General features: G+C 43.8%; 1 protein-coding gene across 3 annotated transcripts in view; it reads right to left on the bottom strand.

Moving 5' to 3' along the window:
• The window catches only part of plxnc1 (plexin C1), a 62,118-nt gene extending 50,211 nt beyond the window's left edge, over nucleotides 1-11,907 (bottom strand). The window contains exons 1-6 of one of the 3 annotated variants that reach the window (XM_023952137.2): nucleotides 10,835-11,907; nucleotides 5,638-5,769; nucleotides 4,528-4,662; nucleotides 4,347-4,447; nucleotides 1,092-1,197; nucleotides 871-1,027 (exon numbers count right to left, since the gene is read on the bottom strand). In XM_023952137.2, coding sequence (XP_023807905.1) covers nucleotides 871-1,027; nucleotides 1,092-1,197; nucleotides 4,347-4,447; nucleotides 4,528-4,662; nucleotides 5,638-5,769; nucleotides 10,835-11,866 — 1,663 coding nt within the window. In that variant the 5' untranslated portion in view covers nucleotides 11,867-11,907. Of the gene's footprint in view, nucleotides 1-870; nucleotides 1,028-1,091; nucleotides 1,198-4,346; nucleotides 4,448-4,527; nucleotides 4,663-5,637; nucleotides 5,770-7,818; nucleotides 7,976-10,834 lie in introns of those variants that run through there. The other 2 variants (XM_023952138.2, XM_078941761.1) reach the window with 2 other exon arrangements.
• Between the last annotated feature and the right edge of the window lie 1,092 nt (nucleotides 11,908-12,999).

Genomic DNA, 12,999 nt, shown 5'->3' with positions numbered 1-12,999 from the left:
GATGGGTTTCTTGTCCATTCTGGTCTTATGCATGTCTGCAATCTTCTTAAATCCACTGAAAGCTCTTCAGTCTTTTCCATGTTCATGAGTTTGGAGTCTGACTGATGGACTGATTCTGTGGACAGGTGTCTTTTCTACAGGTGATTAGTTCAAACAGGTGTCTTCGATCCAGGTGACAGACTGATTAGGAGAGTCTAACTGGTCTGTGGGAACCAGAACTCTAAATCATATCTTGGGGATCAAATACTTATTTTCTTCAATGAAATCAGAATACATTGAAATAGGTTCTTTAAGGTGGATTTCATGTTTACTTTGTGATTTTATGTCTGTCATGGTTCAAAGGAATCTACCAATAGGATGACAGATTTTTCATTTCTTTTTAAGTTGGCAAACTCACAAAATAAAGCAAGGGATCACATACTTTTATGCTTCCATTGTATCATCAATGATACAATGGCTGGAAATCAGCCAACAGACACTGTGAAAAACGTTACACCAGAGGCTGTCAGGCAACTGCATCAGCAGTACCATGAAGAGCCTGCTGACAGCAGTGTGCTATGAGGACTGCTGCAGCAAAGACTGAGGCCCAACAGAACATGATGAGGTTACAGAACATTATTGGATGTAGTTTCACTTCTATGACAGTTATTACAGCTGGTGTCATGAAGATAAGAGGATCATTGTTCACACTCAACTCTAAAGGTTTTTCTCTTTTTGATGGGTATTGATCCTGCAAAGATGCTGAGAGACCGATCACCTCTGAAGTTATGATAACACTGTGGTGAAGAGGCATAGCTATCATCCACTACCTCACCCACAGTGAGTGCAACTGCTTTTATTACCAGCAGTAAAATTATCTTAGATACTCACCCTCAGCAGCAAGGAAAAGATGACTAGGGAGGACGACGGTGCATTGAGGGAACTGTGAAGACGAGTCAATGTTGTCTAGAGGCGCAGAGAAACGACAGGCAAAGCTGGATTTCATGTTTTCTCCAACAGTCGCATGTATCTGGACGACCAGTTTAATCTGAAACAGAAAAGAACATGAGAAACAAAATGGTGTCTGAGTGCAGAAGCAGAGAGATACCCACCCGTCCAGTGGTCTCCTTCACTACTTTGTAGGTCATCATTTTCTTCTGAGGTTTTTCAGGGATGGACAACCAGTTTGAACTGTTGCAGTCCACTTCAAACATGCAACTGGAAGAAGATAGTCATGAGATCTTGTTCAAAATACTACTTTAGATGAACAACACATGAAAGTATGGACCTGTAACAGACCTAGATGACTGAGAGTCTCTACTCAAAGTCACTCTATGAAAAACTACAACACATAGCTGTATGTCTTTATTCCCCCTCTAATTGGAAGAATTCAAGAAACACAGGTGTTTGAATCATCATCAAGGCAAATGGACTTCTTCTAACATTTGTGAATGAATGGTCCTCTCTCAATATCTTACTGCAGTCTAGTATGACTCCATGGCAGGATTCTCCTCTGCAATGAAGTTCAGCTAAGAACATTTTCATTCTACTAAACGGTACTATGTGGTGTTCTAACAAAGTGGAGGTGAATGGGTAGGACAGAAACTCAATCATAAAGTCTTAGAACCCGTAACCTAATAGTGCAGGTCAGCAGATGCTGAGGGGAACGATGGGCAGAGAAACCGTAACTACAGACAGTCAATTTCTTGTGGCTTTCAAATTTGATTAAGATCTGTTGGTTGAAAACTACATGGAATAGCCATCTATGTTCCAATGCACATGTAAAGTGTCACTGCAGGGATGTGAAGCACGTCACCATCATTCTATGGAGTAACCAATTCCTTTTCGTCTGAGCTTGGTTGTTGCCAGGAGATCTACAGCCTACCAGACTGCCTTGTATCTGTTGTGATGTTTGGTTGAGGAAAATTATGAGGTTGAGGTGCTTTTCAGAAGTTTGACTTGCCCCCTTAGATCCACTGAAAGGAAGTGAATACTTCAGTATACCGAGAGATTCTGGACAATAACATGTTCCCAGCTTTGTGGAAACAGTTTCGGGAAAGCGCCTTCCTGTTTTAATGTGACTATGCACCAGAACATCTAGGACACATGTGTCAAACTCAAGGCCCGGGGGCCAAATGTGGCCCGTCGTGAGCATAAAGTTTTTAATTTCTTAAAATACTTTTTTTTTGTTCATAACATGTAATTTATGTTTAGCTGCTGTTGTATTTATTCAATGTTTGCAGGTCTTATGTGTGTATGCAGACAAATTGTTGTCATCAAACCATCAGTTGGATGCGAGGCTGTGTGCAGCCTTTTTTTTGTCAAATGTTACACGTGTCATACATGTTCTTTTAGCTCAGTTTTATGTTATTTTTCTTTATTCACTTGACAGTTTGATCCTTCATTTATGGAGTTATGTGGGTTTTAATAAGCGGTCAAAATTTCAAAGAATTTATGCTAGAATAACAAGCAAACAAATGTTTTCTGTGCAACTGTAATTGTCACTTTAAAAAGTTATACTAAATAAATGAGTTTTTTAACATTAAGGAGTAGTTACATTTATTTTTCATTACATTTAGTAACATGTATAAGTTACATCTGGCCCTTTGAGGACAGACACTATGCTGATGTGGCCCTCAGTGTAAATGAGTTTGACACCCCTCATCTAGAAGGTCCATAAAGACATATTTGGCCCCCTTTGTGGCTACTTAGTTAGGCAGTAGTGTGAGTGGTCTTGCCCAAGGATCAACATTGGATGAAGCTCATTGCGACCCCTGGGAAACGAAATCTGGTTTCCCATGCGCCAGTCCTACAGTCAGCCATCCATCCAACCGGATTGTAGTTTAGTACATATACAAAAAAACTCATAGGCTAGCCAGAATCATTTAAGTCATGTCCTTCCATTTTAGTCTCACCAGCATTCCTCCTGTGGATGAACACATTTTTGGTTGCAGGTAATCTACAATATACACCATCTGATTCACGCCTTTTCTAGTTGTGGCAACCGTAAACACTACAAGTATTGACTATTATTTCACCCTGGTGGAAGAGTGTCCGCCCTGAGACTGGAAGGTCGTGGGTTCTAACCCAAGCCGAGTCATACCAAAGGCCCAATGCTTCCCTGATTGACACTCAGCATAAAGGGGTTGGATTGGGGGGCGTTAAACCACAGAATAGTTCGAAGAAGAAATTTCTCACACTTAGGTGGGAGACAACTAATGGGACTTTAAATTTAAACGATAGAATTGAGTTTACAGTTTGTTTATGTGTTGCTAGTGGTTGTGAAAGTTTGCTTGCCCTCCGACACAGTGAACAGGAAGTTCTGTGATGTTATTTGCAATCCTTCAATTCACGAAAAATAATCAAAAGGTATATTGGTTTTACATTAAGGAACTTTAAGTGTACCCAGATATATAGAGATAGGTTTTGGTTTTTGTCCAGCTGTAAAATAGTTTAAAGTCCCACTCCACTCATCTTTTGTTCTATCTTTGTCTGTTTGAAAGTGGCTGATAGTTCCCTGTTCTGTTGCATCTTGCTGAAAGGAAATTGCAGCAGTGAAACTCATCGGCTTGCTTACATCAGAGTAGAAAATCCCCCACAGCTGTAATAAAAAGAAAACTAACTATTTTCACTGCATCAGAGAGATTGATTAAATCTGAACCTAAAAATTTAAAATGGGAGTCAATGGGAAATGGCATTGTGCAAACATTTAAAAATCTCAAAGTCAGGCATGCAAACCTTTTGTTATTAATGTTTGTAAAACAGTGATGCATGATGGGATAAAACAACATTTATTAAAAAATAAATAAATCTATTATTAACCAGAAATAAAGTGGAAACTTGAATGTTTTATAAATGCATACAAAGTTTGTAATATTGAGTTCTAATGATCCAAATTATCCAACACATATTTGAAAATGTCAGCTACTTCTTCCCCGAGTCGGGAGTGGGTCATTTGCGCTCCGGCTGCCTTCCTTGGATGTGGTAGCGTGTCTTGGGCCCCCCTCCGGAATTGAACCCTGATTCCCCGTTACCCGTTATCACCATGGTAGGCACAGAAAGTACCATCGAAGGTTGATAGGGCAGACATTTGAAAGAGACGTCCCCGCCACGGGGGGCCAGCAAATTAGCTTGAACTGAATCCAGAAAACTTGCGGCGACAAGATCACGAGGGTTTTGAATGCAGAAGGCCGCATATTTACATGTATACGTGTATTTACTATGACTTTTTATTGAACGTAGCTTCACAGTACTTTTGCGTTACTTTTAAGGAACAAGAAAAAAAACTTTGGGTTTTTCCTAGTGGGACCCTTTTTGAGTTGAAAATAGATGAATCTTTATTTTTTACAATTTTTAGTTTCACCGACCTGTTGTTGGAGCCACACCAGACACAGAACGGATCCTGTGCACCCCAACATTCCTGCAGAGTTTTGTATTTGCTGCATTGTGACACAGGAACACGTAGAATCTGCAACGATACGCACATTAGTGAACAACTCCCCTTAAAAAAGCACAAGCATGAACATAAACGCTGAAAAAGGAAAGCACCTTCTTTTCAAACGGCACATAGATGTGTTTTTGATCCACCGGATCCAGTTGCATTCTGGGAAACACTTTACATTCATCACAGGGTTTGTAGAGCACTTCAGGGCAGAGGACTTTATAGTTTTGGCTCACAACAAGCTGATCAAGACAAGACAACAGGTTATAGAAGTCACTGTTTTATGACATTTTTCATTCACGATACAAATTATAATATTTCATAAAATAATAAAATAAACAAACTGCGGTCTTTCTGACTTCCTCAGATGTTTATCTTAGTTTATTCTATGATCTTCTAAGATGTGGCTGTGTCGTTAAAAAAGACTGGACTTACCGCACGTGAAATGCTAGTTATTTTTACAGCTGATGTTTTTGCACGCATTCACATGCGACCAGCACAGAAACGGATGGAAATACATTCTGTCCACACATAATCTGGCTGAGATGCACATTGCTGCATTGCCTGCATGAATTAGAAGTGTGCGTCCAAGGCTAAAGGCTTTTGTTGGTCGTATTAACGCATTGACCCAACCCTAAACCTAACCCTAACCCTTCCTCCACGTCCAAACGGCCAAGAAGAAAGTTTGCATGTATTTAGAAAATTATGTGCTAAGAGTCACGTTGTGTTTATGTTCATGACAGAAGTAAACTGACGATTGGAAAACGAATCTGATTCAATAAAAGCTGCTATGACTCAAAGTTTCAGGTCCTGCCTTCAGTCTGACCCTCAGCTGTTGTGATCAACATTGTTGTTTCCTGTTTCCTCTTAATGGTAACAGGAGTTTTATTTTGGTGCATAACAGTGACAAAAGCAAGAACTCTCAACAGAAATGTATATTTAAAAACTATAGCTGTCTGCATGTGATCTGGCTTGCATGAAGTAACACGACAGGAAAAGGATGTTACAATGCAATAGTTCACATTTTAGGTGTTGAAAATAAAACTGTTTTTCTGCGACTTTTTGACCAAAAACGTTTTTTTTTCTTAACTTGTTTAACTGAGTCATTATGCAGCCTACAAAAGAAACCAGGGAAGACTTCTCAACATCAGTATTTAACCGTTTCAGTTGAAAGGGAAAAAAAGAGAAATTGTAGGTGTAATTCATTTCCTATGCACCTTAATTAGCTGTCCATCCGCCGTCCCAACGAAGAAGACCATCCAGGTCTTCTGTCTCACAGCCAGCACAGACGTCATGCTGTTCTGCTTGTAGAGAACAGTTTCAGCTGTCAAGCTTTTCAACGTTCTCTGCTGAAAAACAGAAACACGTCTGTCATTGAACAGATTTGGGTCCGCAAACACCTAAAGATATAACAGCTATTAAATTGTGAAAGACTTTTGAATGGCTGATGGGTTAGTACAGTGGTTCTCAAACTTTTTCTCTTTTTCCCCCTTTGGGGGAGGAAAAATGTTCACACCCCCCCTCCCACTCCCCAACCGGGAAAAAACACAGGAGGTGGAACAGCTACAGTATTGACATGTGCACTGGACCAATTATTTATGACTTTGGATTCTAAAGACAAAGACGAAGCCTGAAATGGTGCAGCCACGTTAGATGGAGTTTACTGTTCAACTCAGTAAACTCCATCTGTGGGTGCACCCACAGCCACCCCCCATAACCCTACTCTCTACAACCCTCCTCCCCCGCCATATTGTCTAAGCCCCCCTCCCCAACCCCCTTAATGCCCTCCCCCCTCTGTGATGGGGAGGGAGAGCCCCAGAGGATCCCAGCGAGCCAGCCCCCAGGTCCGTCCCACCCATGCTGTTCCAGATTTTAGCTGCAGAATATTGAAACGCTGATTCCCCTTGTTTAGTTCTGACTCTGGGTATCAACAGGAGGCCGGCCCCTGAGGTCCTCAGAGTACGAGATGGTTCATATGGCACTAACATGTCAGAGATGTACTTTGGTGCGTGGCCATGGAGAGACTTGTACACAAGCAGAGCTGCTTTGAAGTCTATTCTTTGAGGTACAGGGAGCCAGTGCAAAGACCTGAGCACAGGACTAATGTGATCATACTTCCTGGTTTTGGTCAGGACTCGAGCAGCAGCATTCTGGATGTACTGAAGCTGTTTTACAGCTCGTTTGGAGAGGCCGGTGAGCAGGCCGTTACAGTAGTCTAACCTACTGGAGACAAATGCATGAATAAGTATCTCCATTACCGCAGCCGACAGGATACCCACAAGCCCGGCCGCCCTGAGAGGACCAGCCACTCCGGGGTCCCTCTGTGTGTGCTGTGTATTTGCTGTGTGTGTGCTGCTAACGTGCAATGTGTTCCACCAAACCCTCCACATAAGGCCCAAGTAAAACCGGGATGGAGGGCGGGCGCCGACGCGACCCCAGAGAGAGAAACACCCCCAGTGAGCCCCGCCAGCATACCCCACCCATCCAGTTCCCGGAGCCCTATGTACAACATTTGTTTGGGTGACGGCGGGGAGGAGTAGGCGGATGGGCACAACCGGGGGAAGAAGGCTCCCCCGAGCGACCGGCCCCCCAGCCGGCCGCGGTAGGCGCCCCCCCTCCCAGGGCGGCCAGGCAGTCAGGAGGCGGAAAGCCAGCCGCAGATAGAGGCTCGCAGCGCCGATAGACGGCCAGCAAAGAAGGGGCCCGGTGCCAGGACCACCACTAGCACAGGATGTGGTGCATCCGGGACCACCTCCGGAACAGGACGGGGCTGGGGTGCATCCGGGACCACCACTGGAAGGGGTCGTGGTGCGTGCCGGACCACCTCCGGAACAGGACGGGGCTGGGGTGCATCCGGGACCACCACTGGAAGGGGTTGTGGTGCGTGCCGGACCACCTCTGGAACAGGACAGGGCTGGGGTGCATCCGGGACCACCACTGGAAGGGGTTGTGGTGCGTGCCGGACCACCTCCGGAACAGGACAGGGCAGGGGTGCATCCGGGACCACCACTGGAAGGGGATGTGGTGCATCCGGGACCACTGCCGGAACAAAAACGGGTCGTGGACGGGGACGGTGGCGGCGACCACGAGGATCCCCCTTCAGGGCAAGATGGCTCCCAGTAAAGTCCAGGTGGCTCCCACTCCAGGCATATGAGGCAAACTGGGCCTGGTCGAAAACCCAATATGTCCTGGTCCGCTCTGCTTCTTGGCAGTAGGCCTCTAGCAGCCGCTCTGCTGGGTCCAGAAAATATGGCTGGTCCATTCTGTCAGGGTGAGGGGGGCTTGAGAGCAGGTAGGACCCAGACGCAGAGGCAGGAGGCACACGGTTCCAATGCAAGAGGGTTTAATAACAAACAAAAGGCGCTGCAGAGCAGGAATCAAAACAAAACAAAGCTTACTGTGGCGTGGCGAGGAACATGGAACATGGCATGAAGGGACGAAGACACATGAAGACGTTAACGGACCAGCACAAGAGGAAGGCAGAGACAAGACTTATATACAGACAGGGTAGACAAGACACAGGTGAACACGATCAGGGCAGATGGGGACCAAGGAAGTACAACTCAAGACATGACAAGACAGGAAACCTTTCAAAATAAAACAGGAAACAGAACCAAACAAGACAGAACAAGCACTAAAGCAAAAACCAAGACAAAACAAACTCAAACCATGACACTGACCTCCCTAAGGACTAGCACACCGCCCCCCCAGGCCCCCCCCAATTAAAAAAAGAAAGAAAAAAATAAGAAAAAATAATAATAATAACAATAATATATATATATATATATATATATATATATATATATATATATATATATATATATATATATATATATATATATATGGCCAACTACTGGCCAAGGGTGAAACATCGGCCGCGGGCAGACGACCCCAGGCCCCACAACCCCAAGCCCCAGCCCCCGCCACAGCGACCAGCCACCCAGCACGGCACCCGGCCGCCGTTCCCGGTCAGCCGCACTGACCGGGAACGGCCCAGGAACCCCTGCCAATTTGCCGGCAGAGTGCGCACCCCCACCCGAGCAACCAGAGCCCAAGCCGGGAGAGCGGTAGGCCCGGCCCACCCAACCAGCCAGGACCCGGCTCAACCCATCACCATCCCACCCCTACTAGGTGATGTGACTAATCACATCACAAATGGTGCAGCCACGTTAGATGGAGTTTACTGTTCAACTCAATGTTCTGAGCATGGATGATCGGGGGGTCAAAGTAGAGGAGGTTTTCTGTTTGTAAATCATGAACAGACAAGTTCAGCATAAAGAAAATCCTAGTTGGGATTTTAGTCTATTTTTTTTCTAACAGGGTTACTTTTCACTGAACACTGGCTGTTCTGCTTTTCCTTGAGACAAGAAAAAAACATTTAATTGTTCGTAGTTATTGAATATGTGAAAAGGAAATGTGAAACTAACTACAGTTTTGATTCTAAATAACTTTATTCTCTTTGCTTTTTAAGAAAAACACTTTCCAAACTTCAATTTTGCCTTCAAATACATTTAATACACTATTATTTTTGCAGTGATTAATTGTGATTATTCAGAGAAAATCATTAGTTTAAATGCAGTCAAACTTTTAATTCATTGCCCAAAATTTTTTAGTTGTTTCATTCTTATTGCCAGTCTCAATCATCATCCAACCATCTATTTTCCAAATCTGCTTATTGTCTTTTAGTGTCACAGGGTTGCTGGAGCCTATCCCAGCTACTGTTTGGTGAAGGGCGGGGTACACCCTGAACAGTCCATCACATGGCCACACGACCAAAAACATTCACATTCTCACATTAGGACAACGTGGAGTCATCAATTAACCTGTGAAGCTTGTTTTTGGACTGTGGAAGGAAAGTATCTGTAGAATAGGAAACTCACTGGCCATCTTTTTAGGCACATCTGTTCCACTGTTGGTTAATGTACACTCCTAATGAGTAGGGCTGCACGATATGAGGAAAACCCGCGATATTAGTGATCAATATTGCAATGACAATATATGAACCAATAGCAAAACAACCAAAAACATCATTTCCATTTCACTGCAACAGTTTAAAAATTCAACTCCAAATGACCGTCGGTTACATAGGAGGCGAACATCTAACATAAAAGAGCTCCAGCCGATTTGTCAACAACATTGGATTGGTCAATTGCAAAAATCGGTTTATTGGATTCGTTAAATACTTCAAACTGCCGTAAGATGGTTTTAGTACATTTATTATAACAATTTATTGCAATTTTCTCCGTCTTTTGCGATATGCATATTGCACAGCTCGATTGTGTGATTATAATAAATTTCAGCCAAAAATAGAAAAGATCCAGTTAGCAGCAGTTCTGTGGGCAGAACAACCAGACTGGTTCCAGCTGATAGAAAGACAACAGGAACTCAAAGAACCACTGGTTCCAACCGAGGTCTGCAGAAGATCATCTCTGAAAGAATAACACGTCCAACCTGGAGGCAGATGGACTACAGTAGCAGAAGACCACACCGGGTACCACTGCTGTCAGCTAAGAACAGCAAACTGAGGCTACAATTCACACAGAATCACCAGAACAGGACAATGCAGATGTTCCTCTGTCTCATTTATGTTTTCTGAAGGTCACTTTATCTTATGTGAATGCCACTTTTTGCTGTCATATTTCTGGATGTCTTTTTTGCTGCCGAAGATGAGAATCTCCCCATTGTGGGATAAAGAAAGTTTATCTTATCTTAACAGAAGATGGAAAAACGTTGTCCGGTCTGATGAGTCTCCATTTCTGCTGCCACATTCAGATGGTAGGGTCAGAATTTGGCCTCAACAACATGAAAGCATGGATCCATCCTGCCTTGTATCAACGGTTCAGGCTGGTGGTGGTGGTGTCATGGTGTGGGGCATAAAGTATTTTCCTGGCACACTTTGGGCCTCTTAGTACCAGTTGAGCATGGTTCCAACCCCATATCCTACCTGAGTATTGTTGCTGACCATTTCCATCCCTTTCTGGCCACAGTGGACCATCTTCTTATGCTACTTCCAGCAGGATAAGGCGCCATGTCAGAAAACTGGAATCATCTCAGACTGGTTTCTTCTTCCACCGTCATCAGATCTCAACCCACTAGAGCACCTGTTGCCCTCTGAGAGGCGCATCAGAGGCATCAGAGCCAAAACAAACAGACTCAAAAACAGCTTTTCCTCAAGGCAATAGCCATGCTAAACTCCAAAATGTACCTAATAAAGTGGCTGGTGAGTGTGGATGCGCCCTTTTCAAAGGTCAGAAGACAAGGAGGGCTAAAACATCTATCACCATTCACCCTTAAGCAGCATCTGTGGACTTCAAATATTTCCCAGTTTACTGTTGACCACAGGAATGACAGCAGAAAATGAAACATTTAAAAAGGATTTTAGTGTCAGGACAGAAGAATTCTTCAGCCACTTACCGCATTTGTGGGTGGTTTCTTGAAGTAGAAATCTGGTTCCTTGTTGGGATTATTGATGACAGGAGGGCTGATGTCAAACAGAACCAGCTGGGTATTGGTCTGTCCTCTGTCCACACAGAATACCCCGCTCCAAAGCACCCGCTCTCCACCTGGGACAACCGAGGAGGCCAGCAATCTGCTCCCATCCCATCCACTGATGTTGAGCGTAGCGGCTTCCAGAGATTCCAGAGTTTCTTCTTTACTTTTAGAAGCTTTAAGCCAAAGAAGACGGACTTTGTTTTTGTCCACGTTGGAGAGGATATAGATAGTTTGGTTGATCTGAAAGCCATCTACAAACTCCACAGTACCCTTACTTTCAATCACCGGAGTAAAGGTTTGGTCTTCAGTGAGAGAAAATATACCTCCGTCTTGAGCCTCAAGCGTGTTCTGCAGATTAATTGTCTTTGCATCAGACCTAGTACTGGGTTTATTTGGATCTTGCTGTATGGCAGTCAGAATGTAAGTTTCCTTCTGAGGTGGATTCTTCTCCAGTTCCACCAGGAGGCTGATGGATGCGTCGCTTTGCATCAGTGGCCCCACCTGAATGTCTTCACTGTGCAGAACTTTAGAAATGTTCTTCAGGTCCAGAACCTCACAGTATCCTCGTGGTTTTTTCTCTGTCACGCCGCAGATGAGCAGAGTTTTATTTGCCACAAAAGGCAGGAGCACGTTGACGGTGAAATTTGACTTCCATAATTCTCTTTCTGAGACACAATGAAGCGAAGCATCCCCCTGCCCCTCCCCACCTGACAGACCCCTCAGAGTGGGACAGTGCAGCGGTGTCAGGTTGTGGCTCAGCTGGTAGAGTTTCTCCTCCGTGGCGATGTAAACTCCGTCTGGAGCCACGGCCAGGTGTCGCACTTTTCCTTCCAAAGTGAAAGTTGTGTCCTCTTCCAGACTCACGGCAGGTTCTGCCCAGAGGGGAAACAGCAGAGAGAGAAGCAGGATCATGTTGAAGCAAAGCTGTTTCCTCCACAAGCTCCCCGTCTGCATGTCACTCTGCTCTGAAGATTACAGCTCAAAGGAGAAGTGCTTAGACGTGAGGCGAGGAGGCGGCGCATCCACCAACGCTGAGAACTGCAGAGCTTTTTCAGGTAGTGAGCTTTTCCTCGGTTTATTTTCTGCTTCCTACAGATACAGATACCAACTGGAACCAGATCTGATGCTGTCATTGATGCCAGCTCACCACAGAATAAGACAGAAGGAGTTGTTGTGTTCATCAGTCCTGAACAACCACTGCATGTTATCTAAAGAGTTCTAAAAACTAATCAGAGGATCAGGGATCAATAGACATTTTTCAGGGTCAATGTTTGCAGTTTAAGACTTCTAAAAACACTTTCTGACTTTTTCTCAGTAATATAACAGTCGCTTAAAAGAGTAAATCTATGCCGCCACCTACTGGGTATGTTGAGTAACTTTAGCAGCAATAAGAATGACACGATTCATTAAATTTACTGTTATAGATGACCACTTCAAGACCTGCTCCTTTGAAAATCGTGCTTCATGTGTTTTAACATGTTTCATGTGACATTTTTGTCATGATGCAGGACTTTTATAAAGAAAATTAAGTTAAAAATGGCATTTCTGAATATTTTGTTATTCAAATTGTGGTAACTCTGGAGCAGATGAAAAAGTACTGTTGGAAAAAGCTGTGATGCAGGTGTTACTGTCGGCGGGCCACAAGCTCTCAGGTTGTCTGCAATCTTAAAACTTCCTGCAGATTTGGTCCCGTTTTTCAGCTGCAGACAGCTCGTATCCACCTGTAAGAGCAGTTGTGACTGAGGCTGTAGATGTCAGCAATACTCCCTTATGATACTCGTGTAGGTGAAAGTGATATAATTCTCAACATGAGTTTGTTCACTTTATGATATTGGAAGACATCAAAGCAATAAAACACTGGAGGCTGTTTGCAATGACAAAATGTGCTGCAGGCAAAATAAACATGAATCAAGTTGAATCCAGATGGTAATTTTTTTTTTTTTTTTTTTTTTTTTTTTTTTTTTTTTCTAACTTGTCCTGTCCAACAGCTAGGCAGACAGATGAGAGCTGAGGGCCTCTTGGGTTGGACATATTTTACTTTAACAAGAGGGGTTATTAATCTTCAGACAAACCAAAGGTATGTCTGA

Source organism: Oryzias latipes, chromosome 23 (assembly GCF_053564925.1).
Source record: "Oryzias latipes strain Hd-rR chromosome 23, Olatipes_Hd-rR_3.1".
Lineage (NCBI taxonomy): Eukaryota > Metazoa > Chordata > Actinopteri > Beloniformes > Adrianichthyidae > Oryzias > Oryzias latipes.
Note: the sequence above shows the minus strand (reverse complement) of the source record. Positions and strands in the feature narration are given on the sequence as shown.